Source organism: Poecile atricapillus, chromosome 25 (genome assembly GCF_030490865.1).
Source record: "Poecile atricapillus isolate bPoeAtr1 chromosome 25, bPoeAtr1.hap1, whole genome shotgun sequence".
Lineage (NCBI taxonomy): Eukaryota > Metazoa > Chordata > Aves > Passeriformes > Paridae > Poecile > Poecile atricapillus.
Window position 1 is genome coordinate 376,885 of NC_081273.1, and position 22,567 is coordinate 399,451.

Genomic DNA, 22,567 nt, shown 5'->3' on the forward strand with positions numbered 1-22,567 from the left:
GAAGATTAGACATGCTGCAGAATACCCAGCCCTGCTCCACTGGTCTTTGCTTGTATGCCCTCTGCACTGTACTATGACCATAGTTCATCACAGAGACACAGAAAAATCACTGGGGACAATTCTCATGGACTATCAACACTGTTAGAAATTCAGGGGGATTCTGAAATTCACCCTTGTATGGAAGAGCACCTACAGGATTGTGCCTCTGGCATAAATTAAGGGATATCAAGGGAAATTTCTAAATCTAAAGCAGTCACACGTCAGTTTATGGCACACAGGAGACACTGAGTACAGAAACAGACCTCTTTCTGGGAGGAAGCAACCTAATGCTTCACAGAAACTGAAACAAAGGCTTAAATTTAGGTAATATTCTCATGAGAAGAGTTATTGGAAATAAGCCCAAATAACACAATCAACATCTGGTTTAACTTTTCCCAACCTAGCAGGAATTTGGAAGCACTATACAGGCCATATATTTGAAAGTAAGGAGTGCAACTTGCAACCACCACAACACTGAAAGCAGAAGATCCCACGTTACCCTTCCTTTCCTCCTCAGTTATGTCATGGATCTTCTGGTTCACAAATTCAGCATAGGAGGCAGCATACCACACCTGCAGCAAGAGCACAAGGTAGCAGGACACTTAGGTGGAACCAAAACTATTGGAAATTTATTTGAAAATGGGCTTTAAGCAATACATTTACTTCACTTGCTTCAACCACTAACTCTCATTGCTCCTTTCATCCTCAAGAATAAAGTATGGTAAGATAAATGTGCCCCCACTGAGGAATGAAAGAGCTTTGCCCAGGAAGTACATCCATTTAATTTTAAGGTCTAGCTTCCCAACATGAATGTTAATCTCACACATGGCTACCAGTAGCTCTAAAGGAAATAAGATTAATCTCTTCAAACCCAGCTACATGACTGTAAAGGAAGGATGTCAGCAGAGTTCTGATACTTGTACCAAGAGGAATGGAAATGTTACTAACTTGGGGGATTTCCCATTTCTTTCCTGCTCTCCTTATGTAGACAATAGGCATCACCATCTTGACAGATGCATTTAATATGCTTCTGAAGGATTGAAGCAATATGGTCCTGCCTCCCAAAACAAAGATCTGCCAGGCACCAGCGTGATGGACCTACTTTTGTCATACAAGGAATTTGAGCCTTCAACAAAGTCAACCACAAGAGGCAGGAAGACAAAGTTTCTTAAAGCCTAAAAGCAAGCAGATGCTCACATTTAGCTGAGAATTCTTCCATCATTTCATCTATTTGATGAAAAACAGTGGATTTTGGAAGAGATTTCTCAAAAAAGGCATCAACAGATTTTCAGCATGAAAAACTCTAACAAGTTGGAACTTGCAGTGGGCCACAGGCAGAGGTGAGTAGGATTTCAAGGACTCTCCAGCAGGTGTGTCACTCTGCAGGAATCTCACCAGCTGGATGAAGATAAAAGCCTGGAGCTCCTGGACCACACACCTGGCAGGCAAATCAGACCTTCCCAGCTTCAACTATTTCAATCTCTGGACAAAATGTGCATGAATGCTTGCATCCACTTGGGGAGGAAATCATGTTACCAAGCCTTACAATTAGCAAACCATTTTACCCCAGAAGACGCTAACACTTAAACTAACAGAAATTATGCTCCCACAGGAGGTCTGTACAAATTTAAAGTTTGATTTCAAATTTTTTTACAAACTGTTGAGAAAATTATGTTTGAATGCACTTAAAATGGATTTGTAAGATTTCTAGTAATTCAGCATAAAAAAATTAAGGACTGATTTCAGACAGTCCTGCTCCTAAAAGGTATAAGTATGCTTTTGCCCTGATTTAGGAAGTGCGCTTACTAAACAGTTGTTTTTCCAGACAAATTGTTGAAATCTACATGCAAGAAGAGACTTGAAGAAAAACAAAATTTCCTGATGTCAATATTTTTGGTTCCCTCTTCCAGTAAAAAATGTTGAAAATTAAGGCCATCTCAGCCAGCCATCCTGCTTTGAGCTCAACCTAATCAATAAATTTTTAGAGGGAACAAAAAGCAAACCACAGGGAAGTCACAATATCCTTTATCATTTTTCACATGTAGAGTTTCAGAATCTCGAGGAAAGCGAGGTAAAGGGAGAGACCATATTAACTTAAGGCACCAGAAAACAAGTCAGGAACACACAGAGCTAATGGGAAAGGGCATTCAGAATTAAAAAAATACAATTGCTGCAATAAAGATTAGATTGTATCAACAAAATACATGCTGTGTAAAACATGACAGGGAGAGACAAATAATTTACATATTTTTATTTTAAACTTCCTCACGAGACAAAGCTCATTAAAATACCTATGCTGGCGACTAACTACTTACTGACTTCAATGACATTCAATTCAGGCCATCAGAGGAAAAAAGCTCTGAAACTATTCACAGCAGTAGTTTCTGGCACTTACTAGGCAGAAACTTTCAAGATACAATTCAATCAGTAGAAAAAGAGAATCCTGACAGACAAGCAATGATGGATTACCTTAAGTTCCTGCTTGGGCTCCACATTTTTAATGGTGGTGTAGTAAATGTGGTGGCCGTACTGATAGGCCACCAGGTTCTGCTCCAGGTGGTTTTGAGCTGGACGCACAAACATCATCCAGTTACACAGAGCCTCACTGGAAAGTTCAAACCACAGGTCTTCTTGCAAGTCTCTGTCTTTTCTGTCACCCTTATCAAGAGAAACCTGTAGCAAAATCCAATTATATGTGACTGTAACTGCCTGGCAGCACATTCAGAAGAGTTTGAGTTACTAAGAAAATTACTGTGCCCATGCAACTGTTACATTAGGGGAGCAATGAAAGCATAGTTAATTATCTCTCTTTACCAACAGGGATCCAGAAACAGGTTGAAAAATTTTTAGCAACAGGTAAAGGTTAACTAGGGAGGCACAATGGATCACTCCAAGGCTTTCAAGGACAAGAATCATTAATTAAAGGGGTCAGGGACAGTATGAACATGTGACTATAACAAATGACACTAAGTAGCTGTAGCTTTAGTAGGCTACAGAAACATCAGTCAGAAGTTCCTAATTGGCAGACCCATTTTTCCTTTCATTTCTTGACTCATCACATTGCCTCAAGCAGGAAGCAGCACTTCTTTAGCTGAACTCTCTTGGTTGCTAAATCTGCCTATGGTCACAACTTGCTTGTCAGACACTGACCATCACAGCCCTCCTAAGACTGTGGATCTAAGCTCCAACAAATAAAGGACTAATTTTTTATAATGAAACCACTAAATAAATGGATAAAAGTCACTCAAATCCATTTTACCCCATGTCAATTACTTGGCAAGAGGAAGGGAATAAAAGTATCTCCTGTCCCCTACATCTTATGAACAGAAAGGTAAGAAAAATATTTTGAACTGAAACTACAACATGACACAAAAGAATGGCTGCAGAATGTCCTCAGAAGGGGCTGCTATTTTTATGTCCAGATGCTGCTTCAGCTCATGTGAGAGTGATTCACAGCCTTCCATTTTATACACCCTATATATACATATATATATATCCTATCACCATAATGCCAGAACATTCACCAGGAATAGTGTGTCACCCTGAATAACAGAGCAGATTTGAAATCAAAGCCATCTGGGTATTTCTTATTTACACTCAGAGATGGATGTAACAAAACATCTCTAGTGAATTGATCACGGTAGAGTGACAAATTAATGAAAATCAAAGCTTAGGCACAAATGGATTCCCCCTTTTCTCACCCTTACCTTCAAATGGATATAGCAGTCTTTGAGCTCAGTCTGTCTGACCAGGGGTCCTTCCACAGGCCCAAACTGTGTACGCTTCGGGATACGCCTTTTGGAGAACACACCTCCCAAAAACCTGTCTATATAGAGCACCAGGGGAAGGCTGGCCCTTGCCCTGGTCAGCACAGGCCGGTTTGGGATGGGATGCAAAGGTCCATGTTTTGGACACACTGAGGGATGTGCGTTATTACACTCTTCACACCCTGCAACACAAAGGCAGAGAGGACATGACTTTCAGGCAGATACCCACACACCAGTTCAGAGACAGCCTTATCTCCCTCTAAACATCTTTGGCTCAGCTGTGGGAACACTTATGTCAATAATCTGTCTACATTTTAAATTATTAGACAGGCCAGTGTCCAGCAAAATAAAAACAAAGCAGTTCAGAGACTTCACTAAAGACAGAATTTTGTCTTTTCAGTAATGCAGTCCAATTAGAGTTCACATTTCTAGGAATAAAAGCTCACATTTATTCATTACTGCTATTCAAAAGGCTGATGGAGAGGGAAGAAAAAAGGTGGCAGGACAGGTAGTACACTACATATTACTGCACATGCTTACACAAATCATTTGGATCAAAGGGTCGAGGTGGATCTGGATCCCATTCATCCATGTCAGTGTCTTCCCCATCTTCATCCTCATCTTCATCCTCATCATCTTCCTCTTTTGTTTCTATCCTTTCCATTTGATTCTGCAAAGGTGCTAAAGGATCAGAACCCTCCACAGCCTCCATAGGAGGTAACACCCGGTTGTGCACCGGTAATGATGCCTGAGGAGAGAATTCACAAACAATTCAAGCTGATTCATGAAGAAAACCACAAGGACAAGCAATGAAGGTCCTTGCTAATCTACCCTTCCTGCTGCCTCTGGTAATGGAGAGGAGGACTAGGGAAGGTGCTAAATGACTACAAAGGGATGTTTTGCATGGCTCGATGCTGCTGATGGCCTCACTCAAAACACCTGTATTACTCCCTGGCTCTACCTTGCCAAGGACTCTGTTCTCAGAAGAAACTAACTCAGAGGAAGTTCTGGACCCTTGCAGAAAGTTTGAAACAAAGTCCAGGATTTGTGGATATTACCTAGAGCCTAAGGCTGTATTTTAACTTCTTTTATACAAGTGAGAGAATTCTGCACTTTGGCACATGATCTTCTTTTTACAATCCAACAAAACCAATCCCCAGAGAACAAAGGTAGAGGTCAGTAAGGGGTGAAGTAACGTAGAGACAAGATATAAACTATGGGACACAAAAGACAGTTGAGGGCATTGCATTCTTCCACTAATTTTCAAATTTAGCCCTTTCCTTCCTTAAAAGAACCGCAACATTTGAAGTTTGGCACATATTCCATCACCCACACAGGTTTCTTAGGTAGAGAACAAGAAATATTACACCCAGCAGAGCTGTCTGAAAACACTGACGAGGAAACCCAGTGGATGTTGCTGTTAACACTTCTGTAAACTTCACTTTTCAGCACTGATAGAGTTTTTAGGTGGCTGCTCATAGAATCATCTGTGAAACAGGTTTCTCTGTATATTAAATACACGATCTCCTAAACCCCCATACAATCCATGGTGAGACTATGGAAGACAGTACAAATCTGCACTACAGCATTCTCACATCTCCCATATCACTCAGCCACATTTCATCCCCAGAGATGACGGAGCAATGGAATCAGTGTACTAGTACATGGAAAAGGAAAGGGTGCCTGGCAACTTACTCTATCTGTTTGTGGCCCCTGCTCCAGAGTCACTGGCTGGGGGGGGTCAGCAACGCTGCCGAGCACAGACAGGTTGGTGGGATTCATGCTCTGAGCAGCAGCAGGCAAGAGCACCGTTACCTAAAATCACAGGCACTCATTTTAGCACTGCAGCATTTCCATCAGTCACTTAACACACGGGCAGGGCCCGGCATACATAGCTCCCTTGAGCTCTGCACTCACTCAAAAACTGTGGCATTCCCATGATTTTTGGGGTTCAAATAAGGATGATGGGCTCGGACAGAACCTGCAGCTCCTGGGACAAAGGGAAAGGCTTCAAATCTATAGATTGCAAATTCTAAATTATCTATTACACATTTTTAAATTAAGATCCTACCCAGCCTGGGTTCAAATGGCACTAAAAACATATGTTAGGAGCCCTTTAGCTCTCGGTAAAACCAGTGATTTGGGGTCTCTTTTCCTCTATGACCAAATTTACTTTCATTTTCAAGGGAAAAGGTAAAAGAAGGACTAAGAAACGTTTCCTCTTTTTTTGACTTCTTTTTTCCTTGAGCAAACCCTGCCAATGGCTGGGCTTTAAGATAGCTTTAGATAAGCTTTAAGGTCCCTTCCAATCCAAATCATTCTGTGATTCTATGATCCAGAATCCATTAAAAAACCAGGATGATGTACTGACCTCACGAGAGGATCAAGCTCTCAAACAAGAGGATCCCAACAATTATTTTTCTTTACATTTGGTCACACTGTACATTTTTGTTTACATACTCACTTTTTTGTGCTGTAACAACCAAATTAATGCATATTACCACACTGTTCTCATCCATTCAGCAATAAAACAAAGCACAATTAAGACCCTAGGAATCACCTTTCCTGCCTTTCATTTCCTGCTTATCTATACAGGAATTTGAACCATTATTTTGCGTGACTTCTCATCACTCTCCACAGCTTCTAGTTTGTGCCTCTAACTGTTAAGCAGCTCCAGTAGTGAGGGAGCAGACAACAAAATCCACAATGTGCCACTCAGAACTCCAAACTAGTTGCTTTATTTAAAGAGGTATTAAGAGTAATTTATGAAACTCCTAAAAACAATAGCAAGAAGACTTTGGGGAATGGTGTGATGGTGAGGAGGAAATCACCCACAATAGTCTGATAATGACACTTCAGATGCCAAGTGGCAACAGAAGAGGCATCATTATTCCCCCAGTGTGCCAACAAAGAGAGGGTCAAACACACTTGGATCTATTTGTACCCCGTTAGCATTGCCTACTACTAATCACACCAAACATACCCTTACTTTCACTTCCATGTTAGGCACTGCATGGATTATGGGCATTATTTTTATAAACCTCCCACTTTCTTTCTACAATAAAATTTCTTCTGAAAGACAAGAGGAGCTTTAATTATTATTTTATCATTAGTTGTCAGTTCAGGGATGTCCCACATGAAACACTGATGTAAAAACAGCTGCAAAGGCAGGAGTTGATATAATGAGGGATTTACCATTCACCAAAAATTAATATATGTGTTAGGACTGCTGTCAGACAGTGTTGGAATGGAGGACAGGCTGCAGACACACAGACAAGTGCTTCTAGGATAATAACAGCAGATCACCTCTGTTGTCACTGCCATCTGCACTGTGCACAAGTAATCTCTATTTTTAATTCATCATATACATGTTAGTTAAATGAGATTTATGACAATTAAGTAGGAAATTTTGGCTTCTTAATGCAGGAAAATTAACGGACCAAAAAATTCCAGAGCAAAACTCCAGAGAATGAGAAGACAACACCTTTATTGTGTCAGTCATTGCTTCCCATCTGTGCCTCAACCACTTAGAAGGTCTTTTAGCAAGAAAATTTGTTTTCAGCACACATTCAATTCCTCACTCTGCCCCAAGATTTTCAATAAATACATATTCTAATGATGGATTTGGTGATGATTCGGATCTAATACATCCATTCATACATGTCATTAAAGACCCCCCAAGCAGTAACGATTTAAAGTCTATGACAAGCAGAGTATTCCAACCAGAGAGATGTGAAAGCACCTGTCTACAGTTGATTACCACGGTGCAGTCCCCAAAGATACCAGTAAGAGTTAACAACAAAACTTCCCCATCTGTGATGGGTGTAAAAAGCATAATGAAAAAATAATCATAACCTTATAAACACAGGCTGCAGTTTTATTCTCTTCCCAGCCCACCTCACACTGGCAAGCCCAGCATACCTGGTAAGAGAGCCAGTCACTGAACTTCTTCAGGTTTTACACTTAACTTCCTGTGATGTTTCTAGTAAACCTAGAATTTAATCCAATTTTTCAATCCCTTGAGAACCTTTTGTGGCCTTAAAGGCATTTGGATCAGAATCTGTATGAGGACAACTGAATAGCCAGCCTTTCCAAAATGGCACATTCAGATTACATCAGCCCCATCTGCTGCAGGGACACTGTTGAAAGACTTTTCATGCTATCTGGGGCAGTAAATTCAAATTCTTGTTCAATATGAATTAAAGAGAATAAACCCAAAATCATTCTTAACTTTTATTGTCATTCATGCTCAACCTGGTCATTGGTCTTAGTACAAGTCTAAGATTGTCACCGGACAACTTCAGAGACAGCTCACTACCCTCCCACACCACACAAATGTCCCTTTACCTTCCCTAACTGTTCCCTCAGAGTTTTAGGCCCAAAATTAATAATATCTCTTCCTTACCTGCTGGGTGGTAGCATCTTGTTGGACATAAGCCACTTGGGACGGATCTGTAAACAGAGTCTAGACAAAGTGAAAAAGGCTTATCAAACCAGCCCTGGGGGTTTTTACTCCCAACTCACATAAAAGTTACCCTGCCACCACAGAACAACCCACATTTGAACCTTTGTCAGCTCCTAACCTGCCTGTTATCACAGCAAATTACTTCAACTTACCCAAATAGACCTACACACATAGAAATTAAAAATTAGGTAATGCTCCATAAAGATTTAATATATTTATGTGGCACTTTGCATCTCTACAGCTGAAGTGTTTCACAGGGTTTATGTTTTTTATTTACCAAAATCACTTTGTCAATTGTTGATTTGATAAAATCTACAAGATTAAATTCAATAGCTCTAGCTATACCCTTAATGTGTAACACTTCAGGGCAGGATAGAAGGTAACTGTGAGCTTTTTCTGCCTGAAAATTCACAAGACTGCTGCATGCTTTCTTTTCAGGAACCATCAGGCACATCCTATATGGGACTTTGATATGGCCAGGATGCTGTTTAATTTCATAGAAGCCATGCCAATTTCAATATTCTGCAAGAACAGCCCTGACAGAATCCCAGGAAAAGCAAGGCTATGGATTGACTGAGGCCAGGCTTACTTAGTAAAACTTGAAATATCTGAGCTTGTAACAGCCTGGCTACAACAAAATAAATCACAGTATAATACAAATTCCATTAGCACTGTAATAATTTCACCAGAGATGCAGAAGAGTGTTTGAATACTACACATCTTTTGTCACGATGACAGCATTCAGAGTTTTGGAGTTAGCTGGCCAGTAACTTCCCGGGAGATATCCTCTCAGGACATCCCTCCACATTGAAGCTGATTTTCTGGGACAGCTGAGAGCTGCACAAGACACACTGTGCCACATGAGGCCCTGCCAGCATGATGGGGGTGTCAGGTATGTGCACTTTGCAGCACAGCTAATCTGCCCTGTCAGTAAAGATATTATAAAACACTCTTGACAAAGCATGCTTGTTCCTTTTTAACCTGTTCACACAGAGGCAGAGATACATAGCATATTTACCCCATATAAACATGTGCTGTAAGGGAATAAAGGCTATTTAATATGATTATGCAGAAGAAAAAGAATATAAAAGGTCTATAAAATCAGTAACTCTGCAGAGCCTAAAAATTATGTTGAATAAACAGAGATGCTCTGCAAAAAGACATGACTATTATAACTATCAATTGTGACAACTGTACTACACAAAACAAAGACTCTTCCAGAAAAAACATAGATGGCTCTTAGCTTTTTACTGGATACAAGAGGCAGAATTTCTGCTGAGATTATCCTCATTCTGGAAAACACTTTTGAGTAAATTATAATCTCATCCACCTTCAGTGAAGTAACCAACCTTTCATAATTCATAGCCTCATCATCCTCTGATAAGCAGACTTGCACATCAGACAAATGAACAGCATGAAGTCCCTGCTCAGCAGTGGGCAGAGAAAACTGCTGGGAGCGACTGCATGCTATTTTCCAGTCATACCACTTGGCTGGTAACTGGCTTTTATCCCAAACAAGATTGTTTTCTAGGTGCCAAAACCAGGGTGGGCTCAGAACCACACGTGCCTGCGTAGCTTCCACGGGGTGGATGTAAACGAGGGTGTGCTCCGAGGTGTCCACAGAGGTGTAGGAGGTGCCGTCAGCTGTGTAAACCACCTGCTGTGCGGGGCCGCGCTCCTGTTCGTCACTGTACATGATCTGGGCCACTGCCCCACCCTCGGGGACAAAGTGCACCTGGGGAACAAACAGATCCTGGACTCGCACCAACACAGGCCAGTGGGACACAGAACCAGAGTCACAGGGTGCCTTGGAAAGCAGAGAGAACTTGTGTCCCAACTAATCAGAATGCAGAAAAACACACATTTCAAATCCCACTCAATTATTCTACCAATAAAAATCTGGACACAACTCCCATCAGTCTCTGGTTTTACTCTGCATTGCAACTCAAGATGTAACTGCTACAAAGAGCACCCATCCACACTTGGTTCTTGCATGATACTTTAAAAATTTTTAAGGGAAAAAGTTCAAATATGAACTGATGTATCTATTAAATTTATTGGGATACTGTTTTCCTTTATGCTCATATCCCTTTCAGGATTTATGATAATGACTTCATTCAGCCAGTTCTGTAGCTGGAGGTAATTTTTGCTGTCTGATGAGAGGCTAACAGAACTTACTAACTCTGATATTCCTCAAGTTATAGTATTGCAGTTCTCAGAGGTGGCAGTAGGGCATATTAGACTGCTTCTCTGTAGTACGTAGATGCAGCATCAGTAGAAAATTCAGACAAATTCAAATGGTCAAACCTATACCTGAAAACATTAAGCTCAGATTCTAAGGACTACTGGAACTAGTTATGTCTAGGGCAGCACTTCAAATTTAAACAAGTCGATTTTACCAGAACATTATGATCATAACTGATGATCAGTGGCCTATATTAAATGAGCCAGAATACTGGATTCCAGTGAAAACAGGAACATGTTTAGCTTTTGCCATTCTTAATATCCTGCAAAGCATTTTCAGTGTATGCGAAAAACAGGACAGCAAGCAGGAAACGTAGTTTGAGTACAAGTATTCATAGTCACATACAATTCTTTCAGATAAAATGATGCTACAGTTACATATTTTATTTTGTTTCACTTTTTAGCTTATGCTTCAGAAGACACCTGGTACTCTCCCGTGGATGCTGTGCTGGTTCTGTACAATAAATCCTCTCACAAACACTACATTTGGAGAGCACTCTGAAAATACTCATTAAACCTTTAAACTGCCATGTTTTTCACTAAGTCTTAAAACTGCAAACAGCAGCATGGTTATCCCATTGTAGAGAGAAGGGGACACAGACCATTGAAAACCGCCTTTCTTTGCAAATTTCAAAGCTGGAAATTACTAAGAGAGGCAGAATTTCTCAGTTGTGGGTCAAATATCATGCAGCACCCTTTTCCGACCATACTTAAAAGAGTAAATCAATTTGTAGAATTCTGAAAATTCCCAGCTGCATTGTCTCAGAGGCAGAGAGACAAGCTGCATACAGCAGAACCTGACTGCATTAGTCACAATTAACATTTCTCCCTTCCTCACTACCCAGATGTCTGGCTGGAAAAAAATATTCATATTGCCTTCCCCAAGGTCCACCCACAGTTCCAGCTGATTCGAATGATGCCATCAAAAGTGGCTGCCACAGAGCACAGATTTTGTTCATGTTCATTACTCTCCCACATAAATATATTTGTACACTGAAACTTCTACAGCCACTGCCTGGTTTTGTTCAGCTCATTTCAGAGCTCTGTGTCTTCACTGCTGCAATTTGCACTGCTCGGTTTCTGAAGCTTTAACCCCCAATCACCACAGAAATGTTTGCATTTCTGCTCAAATGAAAGCTGAGCTTCTAGACTCTAAATCAGAGCCAAATGGAAACTAACCCTCCCACCAATCCCAATCCAGCCCAAGCAGAGGCAGAGCTCTGGTTAATCACCTGAGCACTGTTCTGTTCCTGTGCTGCAGACTCAGTCCACACCTGAGGACTTTCCTCTTTCAAGTCCATCTCCTCCCTGCCTGAGTGCTCCATGAGGAGAAAGAGATCTACTGGAGGAATGTCTGGCTGAAGGGATTCATCTGTTCAATGTGTTTCTGCTTCCAGAAGACAAGGTGATCTTCAGCAACATGGCTCTAAAAAAAACAGAGAACAGAGACATTAAAACCAGCATGACACATGGCACGGAGCTATGAGGGATTTATTATTATCAGCTACTACACTTCAGTAATACAGAGTAAAGCAGGTTTGGCTTTACAAACACTTCCTACAAGACCCAAACACCTTACATCATGGGAATAAGGGAACAGAAAACTTATCTCACTGAGTATGGACAAGTCCTCTGTTTGCCACTTTCCATGTCCCCTTAAGGAGGAAACGAATCAACCATTGCACCAATTGCAATGAAAGAGTACACTGAATTCTTCCTGCGTGTCTTTCCTTGGCCACAGGCTATCCATACCACCTTCTCCTCATTGTCCTTCTGGTACCTACAGGCCTAGAAATCAATAAATAATGCAAAAAATGGACCTGTGGCTTCCAACAAGAAAACACCATGTTCAGACTTGCATCACCCGTTCCTCAGTTTGCCTGAATGAGGTTTTATTTGAGCACCAACTGGTTTTCCATGTATAGACAGATTTGACCTTGGACAAAATCTCAGTCCAGGTTAGTACAGTGTTACAGTAGTGTTGCGGGTTAGGTGTCCTTCCTTTTGTTCCTTCTCAGCTATGGAATTTTTACCCATCAGTGTCAGGAAAATCTGACTGCTGGTGCTTAATGGGTGCTTGAGAAACACAGCTCAGCTGGGGGGAGGTGAGGGGAAGGGAAGCAGGAGAAAGAGAGGGCAGGGGCAGCTGGAGGCTGGCTGATTTCTTGGGCTGAAGAGCAAGACACTCTCTCAGAGCTGCTGTGGTCTTGGGAGAAAGGAATTCATCATCACCCAGACGGAGCTGCTGCTTCTTCTTCTTTCCTCGTGGGCCTCGCACCCCCCTGTCCTGCCGGGACGTGTGGCAGTGCCAGCCACCACCGCAGAGCTGCTGATCCACCTCAGCCACCGGGCCGGGATCTCAGCTCATCCCTGCTGTTCCAGCCGAGTGTTCCTCAGAGCCCTGCAGGAGCACCGGCACTGCCCGCCCGAGGGGGTTTGTGAAGCAAAGCTTCTCCTCCATCCTTCCCCGTCTCGGCCGAGAAAGCTGTCACGGGCTCCCTGGTTCTGTTTTGTTGTTAATGCTGCAGTTATTGTTGTTTGTTTGCCTTGTTATACATACTAGTAAAGAACTATTATTTCTATCCCCAGTTCTCTGCCTGAGAGCCCCTTGATTTCAAAGTTCAGAGGGAGGGGGTTTACATTTTTCATTCCAAGGTAGCCTCCTTCTCTCCCTAGCAGACACCTGTCTTCCAAACTGAGATAAATAGTCAACTACTAAAAATGAACAGTTAAACTTAAACTCTCAAAAGATCCTGACAAACTGCTTCCAAGTTTGATTTTATTCACCTCCTGCAATTTTACTGAGGCCTCTCAATCTGTCTTTGTGATCCCAGAAGGGTAATTTACAGCTCTGGTGATTGGTTAAGTCCGTGGTTCAGCACCTCCCCAATCCTTCGTCTCTAATTAGTCATATTAAAACACAGACCATGAATTAGCATGAGGCTGAGCCCATTTCATTTCTCAGCTGCTCCAATTAACTTTATTTTATATCCAGTGCCTTGCTGCACTGCTCCAATGCCAGCACCCATCTGTGCACCAGGAAGGAAGCAGAAGGCTCCTTGCTGACGCTTTCATTCATTTGCATTTTAAATGCAAATTATTTTAGTCATAATTTATCCCTATAAATGCTAGCATTTGGCCTTGTCATTGACAAACTGACAAATAGATTAGGAGAGGTAAAAAAAGCAGCAGGCACTTTCTGTCTCCTCCTAATTTTGCCAGCAAAGACTCAGCTGTGCAGACCTGAGCACTGACTGTTCCACTGGGCCTGGCCAATTGGATACATTACCAGGGCAGGAAAGTCTCAGGCTAACATCACTGAACTGCGTGGTGGAGCAAAAAATCATATTACTTACATATAGACAAAGAAAAACAGTGGGAAAGATATTTCTGGGCATTGCTGGACACTAAGTCATGCTGTTACTGGTGACTGGAGTTAGCACTTGCTGTCTCATGCTGAGCAATGCAGCAGATGTGGGCCCCACTAAGGCAGACACTGGGGAACTGTTCTTTCTCTTATATCCAAACATCTCTAGTTATGGGAATACAGGGACAGAAATCTCATCTCCATTAATATTGCTTGATACAAACCATCCCCTAAAAAGCACTTAGGAGAAAAATTAAAAAGAAATCCATGTATCAGCATTCAATGAGTGAGTTTAGTAGGAACAAATTAACTACAGCACACTTGTTCTCCAAGTGTGGAAAGCCAGGGCAATTTACAGATAAATATTATTTATTTATATATCCAAGTGTACACGTGCTCTGACCTATAAATAAATACCATCCATCCGTACACAGAACCTTTTTCCTAGCTACTTGTTAAATTATTATGGATTAAATTAGGGATTTTCTGGTATCTAATCCTACCTCATTCACTGATCTCCTTCACTCATTTTATCATGTTCTTTATTCAGAATATATAAATATATACATATATCAGGTATATGATCACCTCTACTCATGCAAAACATGACAGCATTTAGGTCAGTAACATACTGTGAACAACTTATTTGCAAAATTTAACACCTATCTTGTTGATATTCTTCAGCTGGTTTATCCACAACAGCTCTTTTCCTAGACTGTCAGTATTAATCAAGAGCCAATTCAGGTAATTGCACTAACAGTAGCTAGTAGTTTAATCAATTACCTAACTGATTAGAAAACTAAAAATAAAAACAAACATTAGAGGTTTCTATTTGGGGTGGTTTGATTTTTTAAAAAAAACATAATTACCCTGTTAAAAAGAATGCAATTACATTAACTACTAATTGAATTAAGGGAAAGGCACAGTTCTGGCTAACTCCACATGGTGCAACAAGTAGCAGAATTTTTGGCTGACCTTCCCCACCAGCAGACACTGGAGGTCTGAAGGAAGATGCTGACACACTCCTGCAGAGTCATTTTGGCACAGATAACTTACAACTTGAGTACAAAGGAGACCGAAGGGCTCAGGCAGGGTCTTTAAAAGACAAAACTGGGTATTAAGATTCATCTCTGAAAAATGAAGTACCAAGAAGTTGGAAAGAAAAGCAGAAGACAATCATTTTATGGTTCTGAAAGTTAGCACTAACTTAAAATCTTGGGGGGAAAAAAAAGCAAGGCTGAGCCAGATTCAGTGGCCCAGTGCTGCAGATTCTATAACCAGTCAAGTTATTGCTGCTCTTAACAGAAATGAAAATAACAAACAGCTCAGCCCAGCCAATTCTGCAGCAGTAAGGGACAACAGTAGAAACTGCAGGATTTGCTGATGCTTTCAACTTCTGTACTTCCAAATTCATCCTAGGATCTGCCTCTGGTATGCATTCCCTCAGTTCATCTGTTATCATGAAAACACACTAAAAAGCACATTTCCCTGGAAACATGGATGTGCTGAGAGCAAAGACAATGCAGAAGCAGACAGGCTGTGTCCCAGAGAGGTCCCAGGGACAGGCAATAAAGAGGGCGGGAGACAGGAGCAGGTGTTGAAATTCAGCTGTGAAACAAGCCCTGCAGTCAAGGCCAGGAGCTGGAAAAATCTTATCCAAAATCACTGACAATAGAACTGCCACAAAACACCAACACCTGAGGAAGTTTTCTGACACTGATGACAAGAAGACCAAACTAACTTTGCTCACTGGTCCTCCATAGGATGCTCCTCCTCGTTAATCCTGCTCTCAATACCCATTACAGCCGTGACACTGACTGCCACAATGTCTCGAAATTTTAACCTTTTCCCTGTGGTCTTCTCTTAGCTTTGGTAGTTTTTTAGCAGAAATAAATGTGAAACTTTGGACGTTAGCATTGACAAATCACTGGCATGCCGGGAGCGCTCTCTGTTTGCTCTCTACACTGATTGCCCATGGATTATCCTTTGCAACTGTTGATTTTTCTCACCGTATTGAACACATCAGACATTTTCAGACAAGCTAAACAAACACCAAGACATGCACCTCAACAGGAAGCTCTGCTATATCCAACGAATTACCATAAAAATGTGTAACAGAAATTGAAACTCAACTGCAGAAATTCTAAAAGAAAAAAAGATAATTAAAGATAAAAGGCATTGTGATAGGATAAACAGGTTTTTCTCAGTATGAAGTAGGCTACATTTTGTAATAAAAATCCATGTTTAAGTTCAGTAAAACAGAAATCCAAACAGCTTGCTTAAACTCATGTTAAATGTACATGTTAGGTATGTCTCTATTATATTCTGTCCACTATAAAATATAAGAGGCCTGGCTCAAATATTATTCAATGTACCATCTTTTTTGGGTTTCTTTTTGGGTTGTTTTTTTGTTGTTGTTTTTTGTTGGTTTCTTTGTATGCTCATAGCAAATACTTCAGTAACTTGAAGATGATGACATTTTACTTTTCTGTAAGTTGAAAGATTAGTCAATTATGACACATCACCCAATAGTCACCCAAAATTCTGCCAGCAGCCCAATGCTTTCATACAACCCAGTAAGCATCACAAACATGAGCAAGAAGCAATGCCAGTGGGAGAAGTTAAGGCATTTACAGTAACTGCAGACACAGTATTTTAACAACAGGCATGCCTCACCCTGTCCATGCTGGGTGATGACACAAGCTGAAACAGTAACAGGCATAACTAAAGAGTACAAATATAATCCATTACCACTCCAGCATGACAGTGGTGAGGCAGTGACAGTCCTGTGTGTCGCTATATATTGCGCGAATCACGACACAACATGATACAAGAACCAGCACAGCTCCCGTGACTTTGGAATATCTTCTCTAGTGGAACGTTAGCTCATTCTGAGCTGCGCAAGTAAATTAACCATGCCTTCAGGACAACACAGGTTTGTCTCAGAACACCATTCACATTTACCTTCCTTTTCTCAACACCACCTGGGACCTGCTGCTGTCATAGGCCTACAGCCATCTTTCTTTAGTTTTCACATTTGACATCCAATGCAGAAAATACCATTGATGACAAAACTTCTCTGCTGCTCCTGATGCCTGGAAAGCACCTCGGTGTCACTGTCTGACAGTTCTTCATTTACTTTGGAAATCTTGCTTAAAACCTCCTTTTGACCTCTGCGACATACTTCAAGTCCTTCCTGCTGTTCCTGCGGGATGGCATTTTCTCTGGAGCTGTGTTATTAAGCCAGCAGCTTCCCCGTGCACTGCATTCAGCTCCAGAGTATGGGAAAGCACTGCTCAGAGGGGCAAAGCACCTCATTGCCTATCCAACAGCAATATCCTTGTTAGCTTTGCTGCCTCAGCATTAGACACCCTGAGCCAGCACAGCTCCACATGTGGCCCCTCACAGGTTCATCCATGATACCCCCACAAACACTCAGGAGTGAATGGTGCTGTAAGAGAAAACCACAAACAGCAAAGTCACTGTTGGTTTGTGTTTGATGTCTAAGTGTTCTAAACACAAGTTAAACCCAGTGAACTCTTCTAGGGTTCAAAGGTAAGCTCTGAAAGTCAGAAAAAAGCACCACAAAAAAATTATAATCAACAATAACCGTATTTTCTTGGCAAACCTGCTATTAAAGAACGACAATTTCTTTCAATGCTGCGACTACACAAGAAGATACAGAGACAAAATCTCTGGGGACTTCATCTGCAGCAACCTCTGTGAGGCTCACTAAGGGCATTATGCTAAAAAATCCAAGCCAGTGGCTGCCAAACTCTCATTTTTGTCCCTTCTCTGGGATGAGAAAGGAGGAATATTTAAGCTGAGCAAAGGGGAAAAGACCACCTCTCTGCTCAGGGAGCAATAAAGCCACTCAGTATCTCAAATGAGAACCCCCACTTCACAATAATAGCGCATAAACTGGCTAATGTGATTTACTCCCCAGTGTAAAAGAGCCTTGCCATAGTCTGAGGCTCCCTGCAGCAATAACAGCAGGGACTATTGGCTTAATCCTCCCACGACTAAGCTCAGTGACAACTGTGTGTCACCCTAGCCATGTGCAAGGGCAGCAAGATTGGTACAAAAGGGGTTTTACAACTCTGAGTCTTCCTCCAGTTCTTAACATGAAAATTATTTATTATGCTCAAAAGGAACATCACATGTGCCTGCAAAAAGCTTTATCTCACACTTAATTATTCCAGTTTGCCTAGAAGGCAGAGCCAGTGCATTTCCTGAGATCCTGTAGCAGGAACATGCTTTCATTACAGCAAAAAGGTTTCTAACCTCATTGAGGACCAGTCAATCTCCTCTGCATTTCCATCCATCACAGGCGCGTACTGTTTCAAGGAACTCTGGGCCTGGTGCATTTTGCATGAATGTTATCAATCAGGTCATGTACAACCAAAGTATTTATGTTTTACTGGCGAGTTAAAAATGGAAATCATAATAGGACTGTGACAGCAAGAATTATTTCCACAAAGGGAAAAATGGCTTCAATTTATTTTGTCCTAGTATAAATAGAAGACCTCAGCCAAACACCAACTCACTCTTTACTGCCATTGTGCATAATGAATCTATATCCACATCCTCATGGGACATCCATCATTAAAGCAACAGTGAACTGGAAGAGATCTCTTAGACCAAGGCCAGTCCTCTGCTGCTGTGCCTATCACATGTTACAGTCCTTTTCCTAAAGGGACAGTGCCCAGGCACCAAAGGTGACAGCACAACAGTCTAATATAACTATTCTCTCACAAGTTATCAGATAAGTAACTGAAAATCCATTTCTACCACAGAATACAGGAAAGAATCCAGTCTGAGCACAGTTTAACATCCTCCTGGGGACTACCTAGGCAGGCTTTAGACACCTACTCAGAGATGCTCCAAGGACATCTCTCTTGGGTCCTAATTCTTGTATAATAAAGTATTTCTTACACTGTCCTCTCCCCCAGTGGGCAAAGAGTCAACTTCATTACTTTCTACATATGCAAATCTCTTATTTAGTCACCACTCTTCCCATTTGCTCAATATCTACATATCCACTCCAGCAAATGGAGTTCTTCCTCCCACCCTCAGCTTCGGGAATCTATGGCCATGTTCCTCATGTTGTCGTCTTCCCAATGTTTTATCCTCTGAGGCCCCTGTGGTATCATGGGCAGTTGAATTACCTACTGCAGTTCTTGGACTCCAGCTGCTCAAGGCAGTGATCCTGTCTTCCTAAAGGACTTGGTTTATAAATCACAGAGAGAAGTCTGATAAAGCAAGGAACCAAGAAAAACATGCATTTAAACTACAGGATGACACAAAAGGAAAATAAATGTCTGTATCAGTGTCTTCTACAGTTCTGTCCACACAACCTTCGAGATGGCTCTGTTAGGGGTTACTGAAAGAAAACAAACCATTTCCCTCCAGCTTCTTCCTGCTAATATTTTGTCTCCCATCTCTTCTCCTCCTCCAGCAAGCTCTTCCCAAAAGAACTGTCAGCTGGAGGGGATTCTTCCCCTTCCTACAAGTGGCCAGTGCTGCTTCTTCTCTCCCTCTCCCACCCCCCTGCACCTCTCCTCTGAATTTTTATCTGTTGTAAAATTTGAAAAAATAAAATTACCTTTTTCTGCACATAAAAATACATACCTAAAGTGGCTCCTTCAGAATAGCTGCTGCTCTGTGCTACCCCAGAGAACAAACGGACTACCTGCACCTTCAAATAGGTGGGGACTGACATATAGATCCATTTCAGGGCTACGATAGAACAGCTAAATGTTTTACTAGCACGAGATAAAAGTGACAAAGAGACCCAATCTCACGTTCAAGTCCAAACAAAATTCACCATACAAAACCAGCCTCCTTAATTAGATACACTTAGGGAAGTCCATTAGAATTCAGTGTACACAGCTGCCAGCAGCTGCAGGTGGTCAGGAACACACTCGAAGTGGCTGCTCACTGCAGAGAAACTTACCCCAAGAGAGCTCATCCAGGAATTTTCTGCAAAGGGTAGAACGAAAGGTGCCAGAGGAGAGCAGACAATACTACAGACCCATTTCTCTCTAAAATCAAACTGTAAATTATTCTATCAGATAATAATAATTACACAGATATTTCATCCTATAAACAAAGTAATGAAGCTGTCTCTTTTCACACAAGAGAAGTATCCATGTAGCAAAATGCCAAAAATGGTCACAATTTCAGAAAGAAGTTTTCCATTTACGGATAGACTAGAGCAATACACGCTCCTGTACTACTTTACCTAGAAATGAAGGTTTTAGCAGGCTCAATACTGCCAATTATTTTATTGCATCCACAAAAGATGCAAAGAATTCGCCTCTAAAATCAGGTGGTGGTTCATTAGCATCTCATCTTCTAACTAAACTACAAGAAAGAAAATAACTGAATTACTAAAAATCTGACAGAAGAAAGTGAAAGTTCCGTATAGTCTCTACTCCCATTGAAACTCACAGGGCAACACTGGTAGGCATTTTACACGCTCAGCTTTGCACTTGATCATTCTTTAAAGACCTGTAAGAACCGTAAGTATATAAATATATAGTGATACACTAGACAGGTTGATGCCAAAGTACTAAAAAGTGCATCGCAAATACCGACCCTTCATTTCACTGTCAGGACTGTGACTACCGTCAGTAGCCTAAACCAAGTTTAAATTTTAATTTAGGGACCCTGTAAGACCCCTCCTGAGGCTCTGCAATGTACAGCTGACAGGTAAAAGGTGACCACACATAGCTCTTGTACAGGGAAATAAAAAAGGTGAATTATCCCTTTAGGATGAGTAATTTTGAAAGGCATAGATTCAGGACCTCGTTCTTCCATTCTAACTCAACCATTTAACAAATTCACATCAACTCACTTTTAATGGAACCGGGGCACAGGAGAGGAAACGGGACAACTGAACACCAACATCCACAGAGCAAGAAAGCCACAAGATCAAGCACCCACTTCCTACAACCACACCCAAGACCACAGGAACAGGGTTTTTGGCACCAAGACCACTGTCAGGAGAACAGTGAACCCCACAGCTTCCACGTGCAGCAACTGCTGCTAACTCACACTAGGACCCTCATGAATGCAACCACCTCAGGAGAGTGGGGAAGGGCCTAACTTCCCACCATACCAAGCCAGGAGCCTTGCCTTGCTAAGGCCACACTGATGCCCAAAAAGCCCCCTGGGGCAAAAGAACCTCATGAGAACGGGACCCCAAGAACACACCCGGCCACTGCCCCTCACAGGGCCGACTAGGGGAGCTCCAGCCACAATCCCTGATAAAGTCTCCACGGCCATCAACAGCCAATCCGAAGACGGGGTGAGACGCCCCCTCCTCTAATTAGGCCAATAGGAGGCAGGGGCGCGAGGCACACGGCCAATCAGCAGGCGTGAGTGCCCCCCCCACTCTCACCGCCCGCTCCCGCCGCCGCGGCCCAGCGCGAGGCGACGCCGCGCCCCCCCCATTCGCCCCCGCCTGAGGGCAGCGGCGCTATCAGCCCCTCGTGAGAGCGCCCGGAGGCCAGCTGGCCCCAACCATTGAGGGCCGAGGAGGGACATGGGCAGGCAGCCGGGGCAGAAGCTGAGCGAACGGGCCGGGCCGGTCGCCGAGGGGGAGCTGGGCTGAGCGGCCCAAAATTATGGTGGAGATGAGACCCTCACAGTGCGGGAAGGGGGGGGGGAGGATGACAAAAAGATGGTTCCGGCTCCCCCCCGCCGCTCAGATGCCGGAGTCCGGACCGTACCACGCATGGAGGGGGGAGCAAGGGTGGGGGCACCTCCTTCACCCCGTGTCCGGGGCAGGTGGGGGATCCCAGCTGGGGTGGGGAGGGGGGGAAGCGGACTCTACCTCTCCCGCGGGGTGTGGGGGGGAAGGGGAATGAGTACGCCCTACTTCCCCTCCCCCCCCCCACTGACGGGAGCGAACGGTTTATCCCGGCCCCGCACCGCCAGCTCCGGGCGCCATCTTGGGTGCTACTAAAACAACAAGTCTAAAATCCCCGGCGGGTCCCTGCGCCGTCCCCGGGCCGCGCTGCCCTCCCGGACCGTCCCATCGCGTTACCTGAGGGGGTCCCGTGCGGCCGCCGCGCCCCGGCTGCTGCCGCCGGCCCCGCACCGGCCCCGAACCCCCCCACCTGTCCTCACCTCACAATGGTAGCTGCAGAGCGGGAGGGGGGGGGGGGGGGGTGGGTGGCCGCCCGGGCCTCATTACCATAATCTGCCTGGCAACAAGCCGCGGTGTCGCGCGCTGATTGGCTGAAACTCCTCCGCCAGCCACGATGGGGCACAGAACTCTTCAAGAAAAGGCTCGGAGCGCCCAGGTCAGGGCGCCGGGGCTCGGGGGGGGAAAGGGGGGGGAACACCGCCATCCGCGAGGAGGGGAGCGGGGGGAGGGGGGCAGCCTCTGCCCGGGTTTTTACTCCCATCTTCGGGTGGTGGCGACCAATCAGAACCCCGCTCTCATCCCCGCCAGGGGTACCTCCGCCAACCAGGGTGCGCTTTTCATAGCGGGGCTCCGCCCCCCGTGGGGGAGGTGATGTGGGCACCGTGGGCAGTGCCCCCTACTGGAGGGGTGGGGGGGCGCCCGGCGCCCCCTGGTGGAGGGAAGGGGCGGGGCGGCGACACCTCCCACAGCCCTCACTCGGAATTTTCCAGGACAGGTGGGGCCGGGGCCATCCCCCTCTCCATCCTAAG

General features: G+C 43.5%; 1 protein-coding gene across 8 annotated transcripts in view; it reads right to left on the bottom strand.

Annotated features, from left to right (window-relative positions):
• PRDM10 (PR/SET domain 10) overlaps positions 1-22,042 on the bottom strand; it is a 42,653-nt gene extending 20,611 nt beyond the window's left edge. Inside the window, exons 1-9 of one of the 8 annotated variants that reach the window (XM_058857260.1) lie at positions 21,936-22,042; positions 11,748-11,941; positions 9,839-10,006; positions 8,212-8,271; positions 5,502-5,621; positions 4,347-4,554; positions 3,747-3,988; positions 2,509-2,712; positions 539-611 (exon numbers count right to left, since the gene is read on the bottom strand). In XM_058857260.1, the coding sequence (XP_058713243.1) occupies positions 539-611; positions 2,509-2,712; positions 3,747-3,988; positions 4,347-4,554; positions 5,502-5,621; positions 8,212-8,271; positions 9,839-10,006; positions 11,748-11,840 (1,168 nt within the window). In that variant the 5' untranslated portion in view covers positions 11,841-11,941; positions 21,936-22,042. Of the gene's footprint in view, positions 1-538; positions 612-2,508; positions 2,713-3,746; positions 3,989-4,346; positions 4,555-5,501; positions 5,622-8,211; positions 8,272-9,838; positions 10,007-11,747; positions 11,942-14,857; positions 14,978-16,846; positions 19,415-19,838; positions 21,253-21,935 lie in introns of those variants that run through there. The other 7 variants (XM_058857263.1, XM_058857262.1, XM_058857259.1 and 4 more) reach the window with 7 other exon arrangements.
• Positions 22,043-22,567: the final 525 nt, after the last annotated feature.